At 36.6% G+C, this 19,705-nt stretch overlaps 3 protein-coding genes and 3 non-coding genes across 7 annotated transcripts; 4 read left to right on the top strand and 2 right to left on the bottom strand.

Moving 5' to 3' along the window:
• Positions 1-49: 49 nt before the first annotated feature.
• Positions 50-4,717, bottom strand: LOC111467262 (transcription factor Pur-alpha 1-like). The gene is made up of 6 exons (XM_023112122.1): positions 4,573-4,717; positions 3,685-4,079; positions 3,518-3,565; positions 992-1,132; positions 638-880; positions 50-503 (listed from the first exon to the last, which is right to left on the bottom strand). Exons 2-6 carry the CDS (start codon positions 4,021-4,023, stop codon positions 351-353), a joined length of 924 nt encoding a protein of 307 aa, XP_022967890.1. The 5' UTR covers positions 4,024-4,079; positions 4,573-4,717; the 3' UTR covers positions 50-350.
• Positions 4,718-6,578: 1,861 nt separating this feature from the next.
• On the top strand, positions 6,579-6,652 carry LOC111473193. Its single transcript, XR_002715592.1, has one exon. It is a non-coding gene; the product is annotated as a small nucleolar RNA R12 (small nucleolar RNA).
• A 130-nt stretch (positions 6,653-6,782) lies between these two features.
• Positions 6,783-6,857, top strand: LOC111473185. Its single transcript, XR_002715589.1, has one exon. It is a non-coding gene; the product is annotated as a small nucleolar RNA R12 (small nucleolar RNA).
• A 99-nt stretch (positions 6,858-6,956) lies between these two features.
• Positions 6,957-7,049, top strand: LOC111473172. Its single transcript, XR_002715585.1, has one exon. It is a non-coding gene; the product is annotated as a small nucleolar RNA SNORD24 (small nucleolar RNA).
• A 1,977-nt stretch (positions 7,050-9,026) lies between these two features.
• Positions 9,027-14,255, top strand: LOC111467589 (TATA-box-binding protein). The gene is made up of 10 exons (XM_023112559.1): positions 9,027-9,286; positions 9,804-9,896; positions 10,596-10,683; positions 10,805-10,876; positions 11,690-11,740; positions 12,136-12,180; positions 12,427-12,519; positions 13,053-13,154; positions 13,622-13,695; positions 13,864-14,255. Coding segments are annotated over exons 2-10 (603 nt in total). The 5' UTR covers positions 9,027-9,286; positions 9,804-9,819; the 3' UTR covers positions 13,865-14,255.
• Positions 14,256-14,482: 227 nt separating this feature from the next.
• LOC111466468 lies at positions 14,483-18,959 on the bottom strand. Of its 2 annotated transcripts, XR_002714386.1 has the most exons (10): positions 18,625-18,959; positions 18,030-18,106; positions 17,606-17,756; positions 17,380-17,453; positions 16,679-17,281; positions 15,986-16,576; positions 15,686-15,898; positions 15,456-15,602; positions 14,904-15,364; positions 14,483-14,872 (listed from the first exon to the last, which is right to left on the bottom strand). XR_002714386.1 is itself a non-coding variant. In XM_023111138.1 (9 exons), exons 1-9 carry the CDS (start codon positions 18,656-18,658, stop codon positions 15,137-15,139), a joined length of 2,118 nt encoding a protein of 705 aa, XP_022966906.1. In that variant the 5' UTR covers positions 18,659-18,959; the 3' UTR covers positions 14,483-15,136. The 2 variants fall into 2 exon arrangements, 1 of the variants encoding a protein (XP_022966906.1); XM_023111138.1 differs by having other exon boundaries at positions 14,483-15,364.
• Positions 18,960-19,705: the final 746 nt, after the last annotated feature.

Below are 19,705 nucleotides of genomic sequence, written 5' to 3'. Positions count from 1 at the left end.
TAAAGTTCATAAAGACCCAATTGACCCATGAACTCACCATTAAGTGAAATGAACAAAACACACCTGAACTCACCATTATTATAAAGTGACAATTACAAGCATCTCTTTCTTTCTTACTTTCCCCTCTCTTTTGTTATTCATGGAAGAATAATTAAGCTTCTCAAGCATTTTCCATAGCCTCTGCTAATCAAGCAGCATGGATTATTCAGACTTAGAACTAGAAAATCAAGACGACGATGACGACAACACAATATCAAACCACACCCACCATAATTTCAACCCTACTCGAACATCATCTACACAAACATTAACCGAAATTATTCACCACAAACCCCCCGGGCCTATAGTGTTCATCTATGAGGCGGATCCACCGTCCTAACATTCACGCCTGTCATTCCTTCAATCCTATCTTTGGTGATCTCCACGAAATGTCCAACTATTTCATAGAACTGCTTTAGCCCCGACAATGGGAGAATGATCGAAGAACGATCTGCCCCTGCAACCTGCAACCGATACGGATATGACGAGTTTCATATCAAGACACTGAAGAAAGGCACCATGGGGTTCAAGACAGACAAAACCAGATCAAATAAGCATCAAAATAAGGATCTTAAGCTCAGTTTTTTTGTATAATTACCTCAGATATCCTCAAAAAATGACCCCGGTTGTTACTTCCGAGATCGAAAAAGAATCGCTTCTGATCAGCTCGGATAACTTTCGATACCCCCAGATTGCCCATTTCATCTTGAGCTGATAAGTCTACTTGTCTGTCTACATTCAAGTCAGAGGTTGGACCAGGTTGACTACTATGACCTGATATGAAGCCAGCACCTACATCATCTGAAAGTCCGACTAGACGTTCTGAATGTTCGGAATTTTCCTAGTTTGGGCAAAAGAAAACAGTATGAAATTGTGTTAGAAGAGAAACAATGGAAGTAATCCCGTGAAAAGGCATGATGAGAAGCTCGCCACGACCACGAGCAGCAGAAACCTGATTGGGCAGTATGAAAAGCCTAGACGCTTCATTGATCTCTGCCAAAATGTTTCTGAACGCAGTCCATCCCTCGTCCCGATTGCTTCCAGCAGGAACGATAATGGTGCTGCGGTTTCTACTGACAGAAGCTTCAGATACCTGCCCAGTTAACACAACGAAAACCAGCTCTATTTACAACCACACATTCCAGATCTTTAAGATCTTTTTTCTTTTCTTTGAGGCACCAAAAAAAAAAAAGGGGAGAAGAATTCCAACAAAACAACAATATTTATCAAAGAAAAAGAATTAATAAAGTAGATGAGTGCACCAATTCCCCAAAATCCTAATCTTAAGCCACACAATCCAGAAGAAGGCAACAGTGAACTCAATAAGTGCCTATAGCTGAAGGGGTCAAACTATCAACCCTCTAATCCCAGAATTTGAATCATTCTGCATTAATTCGAATTTGTAACGGAACCAAAAATGATCAAAATAAGAATAAATGAGAGCTGAAATCAGCCAAAGTTCAGATCCAGATTGATATTAAAAGATATAGAAAGTTCATTTACGCTCGAAAAACTACACGACATATCCACATCTATGTTTAAAAAACTTCAAATAAAAGTATACCCTAAAGTAGAGAAACGTGGGAGTATTGGAGATCTGTAGCGCACGTGGAAGCTTACTGTAGATTCAATAAGCAATATTACAAGGGCCAGAGAATGAGAGACTGGGAATAAGAGAACTGGAAATTCTTACGTGAACTGACACGTGAAGATGACACTCCAAAGGGATCAAAAGAGGGGTTGCTGAACTGTCTGGTGTGAAGGGGCTATGGAGCCTGAGGTGGTTGTAATCTGCTGCCGCACAATGGCAGCCAGTAGGGATTATGGTCCAACTCCTTGATAATGGAGAAGGTGGTAATGGATGGCCAAAGACGGAGATAGAAAAGATAGAACTTTTAAAAGGCTGGTTACTGCAGACATGAAGGGTGTGAGCTATTCTACATCAGCACTTTCTTCTCTCCTTATAGATTCCTGGAGAATATCTATCACAAGCACACTGAGAACAGCTAGAACATGCATTTTTCTTGACCAGAAACATGTTTCTATTTTGAGAAGACGGAAAACACTCGGAGAATATTTGCAGAAAAGACACAGATCTATACAAATTTTTTTGACAATGTTGTTTACCAAGCTATATCCTACAGTTATCCTCACGGTAAATTGGGAAGGTCTTTTGTAAACACCATGGATATTACATCTCTTTTGTAAATTTCAATCATCAATGAAATTGTCTCTTATAAAAAAAAGACGGAAAAACACTTACAACACTAAATACAAGCCTTGGCCTAGCTTAAGCAACACATCCAGTTTCAAGGTTTGATCTCAAAATTGGAAAATGTTTTTGATAACTAAAGCCAACAAGTTCAACCATGTCTTTTCTTTCAGTGTCTAGCCACTTCACTCCAGACTACCCTAATGGCTGATGTGCATCATTCTGCCTGAAACTAAGTAAACCAAGGTGTAGGCACGATTTATGAGCCACGGTTCAAAACGAAATTAAATCAAATTGCACACATGACTGTATGAATAATTTATAATGTAATTCATGGCACAGAGTTGGCTTTAGTGGAAGCATATGATGCATAATATGAACACATCTGTAACCTTTTATGCATTCGATGTCAAGATGGGAAAACACACATGTACAAGAAACTATAAAAATGAGAAAAATTAGACATTGCCATAATCGAAATCTAGTAAAACTACGAAAATCATTATATACTATAATATCCCATGTCTTTCACATGTTCATGCTAATGATTTGAGTAGTAATGTGCCAAATTAATGCTTTTGGTTTCCTAGACTTTTATAAACTTGAATATTTTGCAAGTAGCCTTTGGTTTGTCATTACTATTGACAATGAAACATGTGAATGAAAAATAGTTTAAAAAGAAGGAAGAAGAAAGAAAGAAAGAACAAAAAAAAGGTCAAATCAAACAGTTCGGGAATCTCCATTAATAAGAGCATAATTTTAGGCAACTGCTCATATTTGGAAAAACGCATTTGGAAGTATTGTCAAATGGAAGGCTATAAAGGGTCATCAAGAACATAAAGACGGAATTTGTTTCTTTTATCTTTTCCTAAAAAGGACACAGAACAAGGATATGGCTGCATTTACAAACCCATATTTCAATTGATTTCATTCTTCCATTTTGATAAGAGTTCATATTGATATTGAGCATCAGAAGCTATCAATAAAGAATCTGTAAACTGAAACGAACTGGGTTGAAGTAGAACTTCAATCAAAGAAAAATTTGAAAAGTACAGAATCATTCGAAGAATGTGGGTCTGTCAGCTTTTTCTGAAGACCTGTTGCAAATTTTAAGCGAAATTCTAGATCAACAAGGCCTAATTTGACAGAATCAAACAGAAAAGCTAGAGAGAATACTTTCAAGAACAAAACAAAAATGGGAAATTCAAGAAAGTTGGAATCTCGAGAAGAAAAACAACAGATATGGTAGCAGGAAACGGAATTTACCTTCAAGAATCGACCCCTCCGATTTTCACCAATGTCAAAGTAGAACACCTGAAAGGCAGGATGAGTACAATTAGCAAAAAGTTGAACAGGAGATCACAGAGATGAACTAAAAAGTAAAAGTGGAGGAAGACGATGAACAGAGAAAAGAGATGGAGGAACAAAGGTGCCTTGGTGTCGAGCTGCAATTCCTTGCTAAAAACCTCCGGATCATCAGAATTGATATAGTAATTGAAGAGATCTAAGAACCATGGAATCCCAGAGAAGGGAACAATGATCGTTGACCTTGTAGCCGATGTCTTCTCTGAAATCTTCAGATATCGGCCTCTGGGATTCTCCTTCAGATCGAAGTAGAACAATTTGTGCTCCACCTGCAATGTTTTGCACATCAACTCCACGTCGTTTCCTCCTCCTCCGCCGCCGCCACCACCCGTCACTCCACCCACCGCCACGCTGCCCGCCGTCGTTCCCCCAATACTCACTCCACCTCCGCCGGAATTCCCCTCCATCTCCCACTCCCAGCTCTGACGCAGATTCTACTAATAATTCCTTTCAGCGTCTGCAACTGTGTAAAATACAACAAATATAGATACAGAGACTCATCTAAAAAATGGAAATATCTGCTGGTAATTATCGAAATTTACACCATAATTTCGATTCAAATTACCGGAATCTCTTATCTCTCCTCCTAGGTCAATTGGTTTTACAAAAAACAATAACAAACAAACAAAAACCCACAGAAATTGAAGCGAACGAACCCCGATTTGAACAGAAATCGACGCAAAAATAACCCGCCAAATGACTTCAAAACCAACACGATACCAGAAAAGAAGCGGAAACCTAGAAATGGCAGATCTAAGAAGAAAGGTTCGTGAGAGCTAGAGAGAGAAAATGAATGATTTGGGCAAAAGGGTTCTGCAAAATTAGGGTTGATGAAAAGGATCAAATCGACGATTTGTGATGGGATTTTTTTGCTTCGAACTGTTGGAAATCAAACTACAATGAAAGAAGATGATGAAGAAACAATTTTCGAAGAAGATTTTCACAGAGTCGTTTACCTGTGTTGCCACTGTATCGTAATGTTGACAATCTTCGTAGTCAACTTCGGTCAAAGGCTGGGCTTTCTGATTGCAGTCGCCATTGGCAGCATCCCATGAACGGGTGATTCTCAATCTCGACCCGCCTGAATCAGGAAGAAGAACCCACAAAAAAAAAAAAAAAAAAAAAAAGTTTTCATTTTTATTTTTAGATTTTTATTTTTATTTTTATACCATGTTATAATATTAAATTTTGTATTTATCAATTAAATATTTTTTTTTTTACATTTTTTAAATAAATAATGTTAAAAAAATATGAATTAAGCTTTGTACTTGCAATTTGTTATAAATTATTTTTGTATCTTCATTAATGACATTGAGATTAAAATCTATTGTAATATACGTAGAGTTGAAATTCATCCCAAGGTGATTCAGTCAATATGATTGGTGAGTTTTCTAGCTGCTCGGATAAAAAAAAACATAAAGTAAACGAGCAATATAAGTCACACGACCGCTAATATATATTTATACATGTGAGTAAATTTTTTCATTAAATCAATTATTTTAAGCCGTATGTTTTTCGTGAGTGGATTAAGGTAATGTCCCATTGGCTACAAAGTCAACTCATTGGTTAGATATCAACAATCGTTCCAATAATAAAATTTTATATATCATAATCAAACTCCTAAGTTTATATTTACTTTAATATATTATATATTCGTTCCTAGATTTATTTTATAACTAATATTATAATAAATTTTACGATAATTTTAAATTAAATTGTTGTTAATAAATAATAAAAATACAACTAGGTAAATATTGCAAGTTGCAACTAGGGGTACAAAGGTTAGGTTGAGTTAAAAAATCTTTTAAGCTTGCTCACACACCGTTCGGTGTTTCTCTAATATCATTTGTAACAGTCCAAGCTCTATTACTATATACTACCTACTTCGATCCGTCTTATAGTTTCAAAACGCGTTTAATAGGGATAAATTTTCACATTTTTATAAGAAATGTTTTGTTTCTCTCTCCAACCGATATGGGATCTCACACTTGTACAATATAAAAGCACAGTCCAAAATGGTTAGGTCATTATGAGTGATAAGGATAAGCTTTCATACCGTTCATTCTTATATTTGAAAGTTACGTTCTTAGTCTACAAGCGTTATCGCTCTGTATCAGTTTAGTTTGTAAATTTTTACACGTTTCGATTAGACTCAAGTGTTACAAAACGGGTTTATCGAGTCATAAATCATAGGTTACCAATTAACCAACCATATTCGCAAATGGCTTTAAATCGAGCTATGGTATCGTTTCTACAATCAGGAACCTGAAACAAAAACTCTCACATCCCCACACATGGATTCATGATAATACAATAAATAGACGAAAACCATTTATACAAGAAGATATGAAATTTGGTTCATAAATCCAAAAATATTTAACTAATGCATATTTAATATAACTTTATCTAATATTTCTATTTATTTCAAAATTTTATTTTAATTATTTAAATATTATTTTAGGTGAATATAATCTTAATTACCTTAATTAAAAAAATTTAAACTTTCAATGGTCACTTAATAAAACAATTATTTTATTTATCGCCTCTGTTTTTTTTTTTTTTGGTTCAGATTTATAGGGTTTAGGGTTTCTTCTTTTCGCCTATAAAAAGCTGCCTTCTGTGTCTCCAATGGCAGCCTCGGCTCTGAGGAGGGAAATTATATGATTCTCTTCCTTTCGTCTGAGTGTTAGATCTCTGTGACTATCATTAAGGCGTGATTGTTTGATTTTCTATTGTTGATTTAGTAACGGAGGAAGAAGCCTTATGTTGCGATTTTCTGGTCGGCCAAAATCTTCATCCGGAGAAATGGAAATCGATCAGAGAGTCTGATGTTAGGCAATGCCGAAGATCGGTATCTTCTACTGCTCGTTCTGATTTTTTCGCTCTATCGCTTCTGGTTTCTTCGTTCAAATCTCGATTTTCTCGTCCTTTTTGGTTTTGTATTTAATCTGGAGGTTTTTGATGTGAAAGGATGATAAAATCAGACGGATTCCCAATGATAATCCATGATATCACAACCAGCTACTTCTGATCACATCTAAATAACCTTGTAGATCGTATATTCTATTGCTCGTTCTGAATCTTTCGTTACATCGCTTCTGGTTTCTTCGTTCAAATCTCGATTTTCTCGTCCTTTTTTGTTTTGTTTTTAATCCGGAGGTTTTATAGTGAAAGGATGAAAAAAATCAGACGGATTCCCAATGATAATCCATGATATTACAACCAGCTACTTCTGATCACATCTAAATAACCTTCTATTTACTTCTGATTTTCTTTTATTTTCTTTTGAAAGAGCGATGATTGTCTCTTTGTTTTCATTGGCGTTTTCTCTATTTAGCAAGGTCGGCGATGTGATTATAAATATTTGCTACTCTTGATGGTATTTATTATATATGCCATTTGATGATCGCAAACCACCAAGATCTCTGAGGCCGTTCTAGATGCTTTTTTATCAAACCAATTTGTTGAATAATTTTCAGCTATACAGTCTCCAGGTTTTGTTCTTACTATTGAACTTCCAATAGATGTATATTTTGCTTAAATGGAAGAATCGTTGCATCGATTGTATTTCAAATCTAAATTAGTATTGAACGCAAACAATATCAAAAATCAATTACATCATAATGATATATCGAGCAATATTAAAAAATCTCTTCCCCGTATCATTTCATTTATGGTACAGCCCTCGACCTTGGCTTTAAAAAGGATGGTTGACCAAGCTCTTGCCTTGGGCGGTACTGTTAGGATTGCATTGCGTTGGGCTGTACTGTTAGCATTGCAGATACTCTAGATGAACCCTAGTTTTGTAACGAGACTATTGATTAAAGGTTTTGTATTGATGACTATAGGCTAATGTAACGAGTTTTGTATTGATGTGTAATGTTACTTTCATTTCAATCCAAATATAAGGTGAATCATTAAATTATTAAAGATTTAATACAAACAACAACAAATCTGTTCAACTTAGTCCATATATCTCCATCGAAAATGCAAAATATAATTGGTATTTATTTTATTATAAAACATATTTTGGAAGTAAAACAGTGGTAGATGTATATCGCCAAGGAAAATAAATAATACACATTACAGAGTTTTAATTCATTTCCTTCTCAACTAATTTTAATTTCAACAAAGAAAAGTCCGGATAGTCCATTGATTCCCAATCTCCAGGAATAATGTTTAAGAACAGAACTTCAAACTAATTTAGAATCTGTGAGTTATTTTTCAATTCGGTAGTTTTGGATCATGTTTTATATGCTTCTTCCTTTCATTTTTTTTTTTTTTTTTTGTTGCTCCAACCATTTATCCTACTTTGTAGAGTCATCAATTGTTTCCTCGAATATAATAAGCAAACATCCCTCGCTCACATTCTCGCATAACATCTCACATTGTTGCATAAATTAAGAAAATGTACATACCCTTATGATTACGAACAGATTGTCCTATTTAGCAGAAAATCAAAAACCTTTCAAAGCAAGATTCTTTAGATTATTGTCATCATTAAATATTTGAACTTAAGTGCAGTAAATGAATGATGAGGAGAATCGAATATGTCAAAGTATATGAACTATGTCATAATTATTTCAACTTGTTTCATACTTAAACTGACACAAAAATGTTGGATTAAAAATGCTAATTAGCTACAATTTTTTGTGTTTTTTTTCTTTTGTCTTACGATAAGATATATCAAAACAAGAGCAAAAGAATGGAAGCCCTCACATCCTCCTAATGGCAATGCAACAAACAAACAGTTCGAGATGAACACTCAGAGAACTCTAGATGAGAAACAACAATAACAAATTTACCATAGACGTAAGTCGAACAAAAAGGTCTAAAGGAGATAAAATTCCATAACTACTGACAATCTACACACTAAACCAAGTAGAACAGTAAAATAAGCATCCTGATAACATAGATTGAATATAGCTTAAGTAAGAAGAACGAGGACAAAATCCATGAACCTAAGAGCTACGTTCTCACTTTAAAGGATATAAATTAAATTGTTTAATCCGACTATATTATTGTAAGAATCTATATCGGTTAGAGAGAATAACAAAACGACTCAAGTGATAGTGATATGGTTAGATGGTTAGAATGCCAAAGCAATTAAAGCATTTGGGGGAGAGTGATCAAATTGGACTTCCGCCAAATAAGGAGTTAATTGAACTTTAGAAAAAATACCCAAAAATATTTCCCGCTTTAAAAAAAACAACCAATCACCATCAAACACGTTTTGAACAACCATTGGACCTTGAGACGCTGAAGAGAACTGGCGCGTGAAATTAACAATCACACCATCGAAATCCCCAAAACACCCCCACGTCCAGGTCATAATCTCACAAAATTCCGAAGGGCAAAATAGGAAGGAAGTAAAAATCTCCAAACCACACAAATCCACAAATCCCACGAACTCCTTCGCATAAACGCAGCCTTCCTCTTTTCGTTCTTCGCTTTCGAAACGGAAACTCAAAACTCTCTCCCATTTATAAACCTCTTCTCTTCGTCTCTCTCACATTCCCAGATATAAAACATCTCGATTTTCAAACTCTTCCCGCTCCCCCATCAATCCTTCTACTATTTCTTTTTCTTTATCGCAATTTTTCCAGATCTTTTCTCTTCGATCGACGGGAAATTCATCGCTCCACTCTAGGGTTTCCCCATTTGCGAGAGGTCTGTTTTTTTCCCTTAATTTCGTGTGGTTCGTCTTGCGATCAACGGATCGTGTGTGTTATGGACTATCGATTGGGTTTTGATATAGCTTTCATGTCGGTTTTGCGTCTTGCCTTCCTCAGCTGCCTCCTAGGGTTTCTTTAGTTAGATTTGATTGAGTGGGTCGTTGTAGATACCCCCGGCTGAGGGGTTTTTGTTACCCCACTAATGATTGATCTCTTGGTGGAATGGTCTTGTATGATCCCTGTATTTCGTTTAACCCTTATCGCTAATTTGATCTGGAAAAAAAAAAAAAAATCTTCAATAGAGTTCGTTCGTGAGTTCCGTACATGATGTATGGATTACTATTTTTAGTTAATCAATGAACATGGAGTCTTGGTTTGTTTATGATTCGAGGATATTTGTTCATGTTTTTGGGTTTGGGCATTGAAAAAAACGCGAAAACGGTGGTTTTGGTACTTTTTGAAAAATAATATTTTGGAGCAAGAATTTTATGAGTCGCGTTCCGTCATTGCAGAGATTTACTATAAGGAATGGCAGATCAAGGCTTGGAAGGAGCCCAACCCGTCGATCTTAAAAAGCACCCTTCTGGGATTGTTCCTACCCTTCAGTGAGTTCTAACTTTTCCCAACCGCTTGTGTCTTCTATTTGTGTATGATAGTTTGTTTTTGTAGGCCAAGTTATAGCGTTTCATCAGAGTATTAAGTGGTGGGGTTTTTTATTTTTTTTACCAATTTACAACGAGAAATTGATCATGGACGTTTGAAGTGATTTATATCCAGAAATTGGTTTACTTAGGAAAAGACAACAGTTTAACCTTTTGGTCTAAGCGCCATATACACCTCTAATATTGACCTGATGATACTTTCAAATTTGTCGACATTGAATGGCTTAAAATACTCCCAATCTCTTCTCTCCCCCCGTCTCTCTTTCTCTCATGCACACACAAACAGGGAACCTAGCTGTAGATTTTGGTAAAAAGTGAAATTTAAATTGGAATTCTCTGGATAAGTTGTATCCACCTATGAGTTAAAATATTTTAGTTTCAAAAAATTGAAAATATGGACTCTTGCAATTGCAATATAAATTAATTTCATCATAGATTGTAGAATGTGGGGGTTTGCTAACACTTATACTGAATCCGACAACCTTTCTTCTAAGACTTCAATACAAACAAGGAATTCCCGTTTGTGAAGTACAATGTAGTCATCAAATGTATATTTGTTTTGGATTTTCTACAGGAACTCCTTGTATGTACTATATTTTTAATGTTTCTTGTTGAGTGTACAATCTGTTGTATTGTGTCTAGGAACATTGTGTCAACAGTGAATCTGGACTGCAAGTTGGATCTTAAGGCCATTGCTCTGCAAGCCCGCAATGCTGAATACAATCCCAAGGCAAGTGGTGTTTTATGTGCTACTCATCTTGGACGTCAAGAATCCCATTTTCAGGGTGAAATATTATTATTTCCTTTTGAATTTGAACTTTTAAGAATCTCAATTTCCACTTCAATGACAGCGTTTTGCTGCTGTTATTATGAGAATAAGGGAGCCAAAAACCACCGCATTGATATTTGCATCTGGGAAGATGGTAAGCCATTTTCTATCTAATTTCCAAATAAGAGGTGATGAGACAAGAGTTAGCCAGCCATATGGCAGTTGCTTTCAGTGATTTACTACACTTTTTTTTCTGACTGCCACAAAAAATCTTTTGTCCATTTTTGTGTTGGACACAAAAAATGGTAACCTTTATACTTTTTTTTTTTTTTTTTTTTAATTTATAAAAACAGGCACATCCAGACATGGGCAGGGGACAGATTGACTTGATAAAATTTGATGAGAAAATAGATAAGAAAAGCTAATGGACCAAACATGACTTATCTTATTAAGACTAATCGTATAAACCCATCTGAAAGAAATCATGATGGGAGGGCCCTCCTTCACTGTTCTGCTACTAGCATATTACATTCTTTTGGTGTTAACTTTACTAGTTTTGTAAATTTTGAGACTGATTTAGTTTGATGGTTTAATGAGACAGGAAATTTTCCAATTTGATTTGTGGCATAATTGTGTTTCATGTCTATGTGAACCCATGGCACGGCCAATATTTTATTAAATAATAATAATCTCAAACCCACATATTGTTAAGTTATTATGGTTCAGAGATTTGCATCACCTTTTACCTAGTGAATTAAAAATTAAAAAAAAAAAAAAAATCATAACCTCAATCCAATATTTATGGTTTATTCTTTCAATGCTCTTTGCACGAATTTAGGTCAAGTGAGGATTCTTGTCTGCTTAATGTGCCAGTATAGTTACAAGGATGGATTCTTTTTCTTGTAAATCGGTTGTTGCACTTCCGTTGTATCTTGTTTTAGCTATTCAGATGTTTAATGTGGTGTAGGTCTGTACTGGAGCTAAGAGTGAACAGCAGTCAAAATTAGCTGCAAGAAAGGTATTTAATGTCTTTCAGGTGTTCTATCCTAGTTTGTAGAGGTTGTAAAATCGTTTTACACGCCCTGATTCAGTAACACAATTTGTGTCCAGAAACAGTTATTAATTTTAAAAATATTTTCACTGAAAACCTCAAGATATGGGCAAAAAAAATTGGGTGTGGAGAATAGTTGATAGTTTTCATCTTATTGTAAAAGTATGTTTGTATGAATAGTTACTATTTACATATTTAATCGTTGATGTATTCTCTGAGGTTAAATTGTATAGTCAGTTGATGTTCAGGTAAATAATTTTCTTATTAATCTAAAAGCTGTTGGACATCTCATGCATTTACACCCTTCTTTTTGAGATGAAGCTATTTTGTATCTGATATTGTATCTTGTTTCCTCTTTCCAGTATGCCCGAATTATTCAAAAACTTGGTTTTCCTGCCAAGTTTAAGGTATGTGCTTCTCTCCCCCTCGGTAATAATGAAAGAGAAAATAAGATGTAGGCACAGTTCAGTTTTAAAAAAAAACTTCATTATTAAAACTAAATCATGTATCACATTTATTCGCACATATTTGCCAATTTCTTGCGTGCATATCACTGCAAATGCCATTGGACAGTCTTTGAGATCCACAATCTTTTACACATAAATTTCACAGTGAATTACCTCATGATGCGTTTGTTTTTTAATCTGGTGCAGGATTTTAAGATTCAGAATATTGTTGGTTCATGCGATGTTAAGTTCCCCATAAGACTTGAGGGTCTTGCATATTCTCACGGTGCCTTTTCAAGTGTAAGCTCTAGGTCTTTATCTTGGTCTCTATGTGTATTTAATGGGAACGTTATATTCCCACACTATTAAATTTGTTAGAGTCTGGGACGTCCATTGTTATTCAAGCATTTTTCTACTAGAAATCCTGACCTTTTTTGTGCTTGACTTGAATGTATATGTACATGTATATGTTCTTTACTATGATTCTTCAATTTCTTTATGTGATTCTGTGATTTGGATTTTTTCATGAGGAACTAGTACTAATGATTTTTCATGCCTTAAAAAGTTTGCGATGGTACTGAGGCTTGTGGTGTTCTGAGTGATATAAGCTAAATTATTTTGATAGTGTTTGCTTGAGATGAATGGAATCCTTGAGAGTTATTATGATTTTCAATGTTTAAATTGCCTTATGATTTTCAATGTTTAAATTGCCTCATTGTAATTGACATTCCATATATATTTTATTAGGTTAAAACATTATATTTTAATGTTGAACTGGTTAGATATATGGAATGTAACTTTATATTAAAACCTTGATCTCCATTTCTTTTCAGTATGAACCAGAGTTATTTCCTGGATTGATTTATAGGATGAAACAACCAAAGATTGTGCTTCTCATTTTCGTTTCTGGAAAAATAGTTCTCACTGGGGCTAAGGTAATGTTAGATTGCCATTTCCGTTATCGTTCTTGAAATCAATGTCTTGTAGTATTTTTCTATTGCTCTGGTTTTACCTGGTTAGACAGCGCTTGTGTAGCCTCCCTGTGCGTTGGTTTGACTTAAGAAGTTTAGTTATATTTTGCCTTCTAAATGAGAATGTTTGTAGACATTTTATAGGATGGAAGAAACTGTTGGTAGATGACAAAAGATTGTTAATTGTGTTAGAATTACTGTTGAGGTAGATGTTATGAATAAGTTTAGACTGTGTATAGGTAAATAGCTAAAGAGTTTGTTAGCTAGTGCCTACGAATAGCGTAATGGTAGGGTGAAGGCATAATGATTAATTATTTTAGTTGGCCTTGAATTTATTATGGAGGTCTCCAAGTTCCTGGACTTTGATAATGGTCGTCAAATTATTAAAGATTCAACTCGATCTTGTGGATGTTGTGTTTTGAATCCTTCAGGTGAGAGAGGAGACATACACGGCATTTGAGAACATATATCCAGTGCTTACAGAGTTTAGGAAAAACCAGCAATGGTAAGATGCTTCAACCACAATCATCTGATTGCAATATTTTCTCTCCTATTTATTCATTTGGACTGAATTTCTTGGTATGTGGAACTGAGTTTTAACGAATGATCTAAAACTCACTCCAAAATAAAACCAAGCCTATTATTGCCTGTCTAAATGGAGTTCTGTTTGCAGATTAAGCCTTCTGGGAGTTGATTGTCCTTCATGCTTTGGTGACAAACAGACTGACTGTCACATTAGACACAAGCTAGCCTGAAAGAAGTGTTACTTATAGAGAGTTCGCTTCCTGTTCGAAGATATGGAAGGAGGGCTACTGATAGAGCGTTTACAACATGTCTTTTAGTGTCTGTAATAAAAGGTGGGGGGGTGGGGTACTTTAGGCGGCAAATGGAGGTGGTAGGAAGGAAGGTAGGAAGGTGTGGGAACTTTTTTGATGCCGATGTGTGATGTTATGTGATCAAAGTGGGGGAGATATGATATCGTGTATAGAACAATTTTTGTTCCATTAACTGACACCAGACCATTATGCAATTTATATTAAGCTTACTACAGGTCATCTTTATATTTCTACTTTAATAAATTTGAGACTAGAATAGTGAATAAATCAACAAATAGTATTGTTCTTTTAATTCTGTTTTCCTTTTCAATCTATTTTTCTTAGTATATATTTTGTGTGTCCTTTGTACAAAATTTATAAAAACCAAACCCCTATAATTCAGGTCAGGTCAGGTTGTCGGGATCATGTACACAGCTAGCCATGTCGAAAGGCAAACAGACAATGAAACAGGATAAGAAGGGAAAGATCTTCAAAGGGATTGATATTAGGATTATATTGTACTATTTCCCATCCTGCTTCCTACAAGAGATTTACAAGACAGGAAATTGCCAAACCAGTAGAGTAAAAGAAACAGAGACAACAAACAGAAGCAAAAAAAAAAGAAAAAGGTTGGGAAGAAGGATGAAAAGAACTTGATCTTAATAGATATTGAAAAGAAAGAAAAAAACCACTAAATAACTAAGGGTAAAAGAAACTACAATCCTAGAAACCAAAACCCTGTTAAAATGCCACCCACTTACTATAATAGACTCAAAAAGAAGACCAGAGAGAGGTTGTGACCAAATGAACTGAGACTGCACCACCACCACCATACCATCATCATCATAACTCAGCTCTCACCACCATTGATTTGTAAAAATCTAAAAAGCAGCATCATCAGTAGTAGTAGTAGTAGTAGTATTGTGGGATTTCATTCTGGAGACTAGCAAAGCAAGAAGACATTCCATAATTGTGGCCAAAATAAGTATGGAGAGAAGAACTAGCCAGTAGCTTGTTCCCTTTTTTTATATATCCAAAGCACCAAAACTTCTGACAACTCCTTGTACCAACAAGCTCCATTGAACTGCAGGCAGGCAGGAGAGGAAGAAGATGACTGAAATCCTGCACCACTTAGTATCCGTTTACTACACTTCTCTTCTCTGATGCTGTTGTTGTTGTTACTGGTTTAGCACCCTTCGGGGCATCTCCAGTTTTCAAAACTGATCCGTTCTCGGCGGTCTTGGGTGTCTCCTCCTTTACTAAATCATTCAATGGCGCTTCAACTGGCTTTGGAGTTTTCATGTCTACTACTACTTCAGACACATCCTTCTTCTCATCAGTAGGCTTTCCTTCCCAGACCTGCATTTTTAAAAGAGTATTAAATGCCATGAACAAAAACCTTGATTCGGAGAAAAGCATCCTGGAACGTGTTTCATATATGCTCCGCTACCTGTTTCTTGAACTGCTGTTGCTTGGCTTTCTTCTCTTGAATGGTCTTTTGTCGGGTCTCGTAAAAACCAAAATCGTCCAGAATGCATGTTTTGCTCACATGCTCCTTGAAGATTTTAACCATTTTAAGTCCAGGCTCGAGCTTGACCTGCACACAGAACGCGTGTTTTTTTACAACCAGTCACAAATAGATAACCATATACGGAATTACAAGTTCCAAAAAAAAACTACCTCTTGTGTATCCCTGCTGTTGGTAACAGGCTTGTTCTCATTGTTCTCAAGAATAATGTGTTTCAAAAGACTGTTGGGAACATCCTTCACTACATGCCACTTAACAGGGAAACAGCCGTTCCATTTGTCTTGTTGCCAGTATTCCAAGTTCTTCTGAAAGTCGACTGGTCCTACCATCTCAGCAAGGCCAACAAATTGCCCACTGGTATTGACCTATTCAAGGATAAACATGATATCAATTGCAAGGAGAAAAAACAAATAAACGTTAGTAATAAATAACCATTTCAGTTAGATACGCACCGAAAAGAAAAGAAAAACGGAGCAACCACCAGCCTTCTCTTGGGCTTCCTGGTATGCAGCGTCGAGTTTCTTGTTTCCATTAGGTGTGCTAGCCCAAACATTATATTTGATGCTTTTATGCACATCATCTTCGCTGTACGATTTAATAACAAAAAATCTGGCCTCAGCATATTCCTCAGGAAAATCTACTTTGTTGTATTGATCCCGGTCTGGTGTGGACACCTTATCCTTTTCTTCATCGTCAGCTGCATTCGTAGGCAAGAGTTGTCCCTTCACAGTCAGAACACTTGGCACAAATCCCTTCTGGTTCTTGCCACCCTTAGCTCTTGGTCCCCTGTTAAGCTCATTCAAACCATCCATGTTTTCATTTCCATATCCATAATAACCACCATTTCGTCCCCTAGGCTTGTATTTGTTGTCCACAGCAAGCCAAACACGACCATTAGATCGTGAATCATAACCATGTGAGGCAAACCCTACACCAGATCGAACTGTATTTCCAAATTGACCGTACAATTTATTGGGGTACATCCTATTTATATAACCCTGGGAGGTATTCATTCCTGACATTGGTCTAGCATGGGGAAAACCCTGTATCACAAAAGAAGATGAAAGAAATATATTAAATGATGAGAATTCAGAAGGGAAAAGGTGCATAGAAGTAGTAGAAATAGGAAGCCTAACGATGCTTACTACATAATGAGAGCCGGGACGGAAACTAGGACTCCTTGAAGAAGGCATGTTGTTTGCATTAGTGATAGAAGAATTGATAGTAGAGCTACTGACAAGCCTAGACTGACCATCTGAGTACATAGAACCATCCGTCCATGGGAAAGAAGATCTCAACCCATCAAAACCATATCTCGGATCCTGATAACCCGAAGTAGGAATATGTCCTGGCAAAGCACCCCTAGCATATGCATTAGAACCCAATGTTGAATTATGATATGCGGATTTTAAGGGAGCTGCACCGTTATTTCCTTTCGTTCCACCGCCATTCGTCAAGCCATTACCATTGGGATTAGCTGTGTCCACTGAAATGGGCTTTTGCTCAGTGGCTGCAGGGGTAGAAATATCTCCCTGAGATTGAGGAACTGTAGTAGGACTAGGAGTATACTGCCCACTGGTTGGAGTAAGAGGTTGAAAATATGGGGGATATTGATAGTGCTGAGGTCCATACAGCTGACCGTCATTCCCCATAGAGGGAACCGGAGAAGCTGCAGGTGAATAGGGACCATAGGGTCCATATCCGTAACCATGGTGATACATAAGAGATCCATTATCCCCGTAGACACCCTGAAGAATTTGCAAGAAAAACAAAAACACAACAGATTAGAACAGCTCAATTTGGTAACAAGTGAAATTGTGGAGAAAAATCAGTAGCGATAACTTACAGAAGTCATTTCAACCCCATCTGAATTTGTATATCTAGAATAATCCTCCCATTCATTACCAGCCCCATCATAACCTACAAAACAACCATCAGGAAGTTAGAGACAATGAGTACAACTTGTTAGAACATATATTATTACTACATGAACTTGAATGCATAATAAAAGGATACCGTTTCAAGAGAAACCACTCATACAACCAAATTCTGGCATCCATAAATTAACATACCTCCATAGTAATAAGATGGGTATCCATTCGGTACATAGCACATGTTTGGATCCACAAAGTCCTGTAAAAATGGAGTCACAGACCGTTCATTTGGAATCTGACCAATAGCAGCATTCCCAGAATCAATGGACCCATATTGATTAGCGGTTGGCTGCAAAAATAAATAAATAAATAAATCAGCAGTCAACTCATGAAAAACGAAGAATAAGCGCACAACTAATCAAAATCTCACCAACTCGCCCTAATTAGATAAAGTTGACACAAAAAGGACAACTTGAAACAGGCAATATTTCTGTTGTATGCCTATTTAATTGAAAATATTTACTAAAAGACACTCATAACAGGGGATATCAGTGAACTTCAATCTTCTTGCAATACGTCTACAAGAAAAAAGAACTTCAGCTTTGAATCAAGGAAGCAGTACCTTTTTCGTTGACTCTGGAATCTCAACAGGCTTGGCCTGAGCATCCAATGACAACTTCTGCAGCAAATCTGCAGCTTCTGTAAGAATCAGAAGTAAAGGAAATACACACTTCGTGCCACAAAATCAATATACACTCAAGATCACCTAAAGTCATTCAAAAGAACGAAAGATGGGCAAAAACATTACTTTTACGTACAAACCCAACTAATAACATTAACAAGAAAGAAGTAATTCAAAAAGATGCGAAAACAAATTAGATCTCATCATGGAAACAACACAGAAACCTTCAACAGCCAAACGCAAACGAAGATAAATCAACTACGCTACTCCCATAACCACAGATCAAATAGAAACCCAAAACATCGAAGGTTAGCCAATACAAAACTATCCCCAATAATCTCTAATCCCCCCTAGACAAAATACTCCAAACCCAGAAAAGCACGTACATAATCAAGAAAAGAAGAAAACCACATCACAGATCTACAAATCAAAACCGACAAGCACCATAAACCAAGATCCAATTCGAAAAGACAAAAGGGCACACACAAAAACACAGAAAACAGAAAACCCATATGAAATCCGAAAGTAAGGATACGATCCGTAGAAGGAGGCGAAGCAACGGTAGCCATGGAAGTAAATCTCGCAGAGACAGAGGAAAGAACAGGATGGAGGGAGCTGCTGAAGAGCTGGCAATGAAAAAAAACCCTAAAATCCCAAAACAAGAACTGGATAATGGAAGACGAGGGTTTGGAGATGAAAATCAAAGGGAAAAAACCCTAAAGAGAGAGAAAAAAAAGGAGGAAAACAGAGAGAGAGAGAGAGAGAGAGAGAGAGAGAGAGAGATGGGGTGGGCAAAGGGGAACCAACGGGTCTCGCAGCCGCCAGAGGGTTTCTTCTGGGTTTCGGGAAGAAAATAAAGAGAGGGTTTTGGACAGCCAAAACGGTGATTCAAATAGCATACACAGAGACCCTCGCTTCAGTTCCAAAACCCTCACCCGCGGGTGATTTATCCCGACTTCCTATTCGGTGGAATTCCACGTGGCTGGTTTTGAGTGGTGTGGTGACGCGGAAAGGGAGACTTAGGAGAAGTCAATGGAGGGGTTTGATTGGTGGGTGATGTAAAGATGGGTAAGGATAAGGGAAAGAGAACATGGTGGAGTTATTGCCACTTAGCAGAGGAAAACCTAATTGGGAAAGGACAAGGGTGTCCCTATCTGGGTTGGGATTTTACACTAATCCCCAATTCTGGAAGCCAAAAACTTATTCCAATACCGGACGGGGTATCCTTATCCCGGTTAGGGTTTTCTCTATCCTGGATACCGAACCTTAGCCATTAAGGCTTCGGAATCTTCTTCTGCCTTCTTTGGTCGCTAACTAGTTGCTTGACTTGAGAAGGAGACCATCTTAGATCGTGTTTGAATTTGGGCCAAATCTTGCAATTATTCCAAAATTATGGGCCAAAATTTGAATTAAAAAAAATGTTAAAATTTATTTGCAACCATACCCCCCTACACATTCTAAATTTTCAAAAATACCAAACTATACGCTAGTGTCGTCATCAAAGAGGATGTGAGCAGACTTGTAATCGTGTGAGCGCCTTGTTACGCAACTGAAGTGACAGATTTTGAACGAGCGATTTGTTTCTCTGAAGAAAGATGCGCTTATAAGATGTCCAA

This window comes from Cucurbita maxima, unplaced genomic scaffold (assembly GCF_002738345.1).
Source record: "Cucurbita maxima cultivar Rimu unplaced genomic scaffold, Cmax_1.0 Cma_Scf00002, whole genome shotgun sequence".
NCBI classification, from domain to species: domain Eukaryota; kingdom Viridiplantae; phylum Streptophyta; class Magnoliopsida; order Cucurbitales; family Cucurbitaceae; genus Cucurbita; species Cucurbita maxima.
The sequence above is the reverse complement of the archived record's forward strand: the minus strand, read 5'-3'. Positions and strand labels throughout refer to the sequence as shown.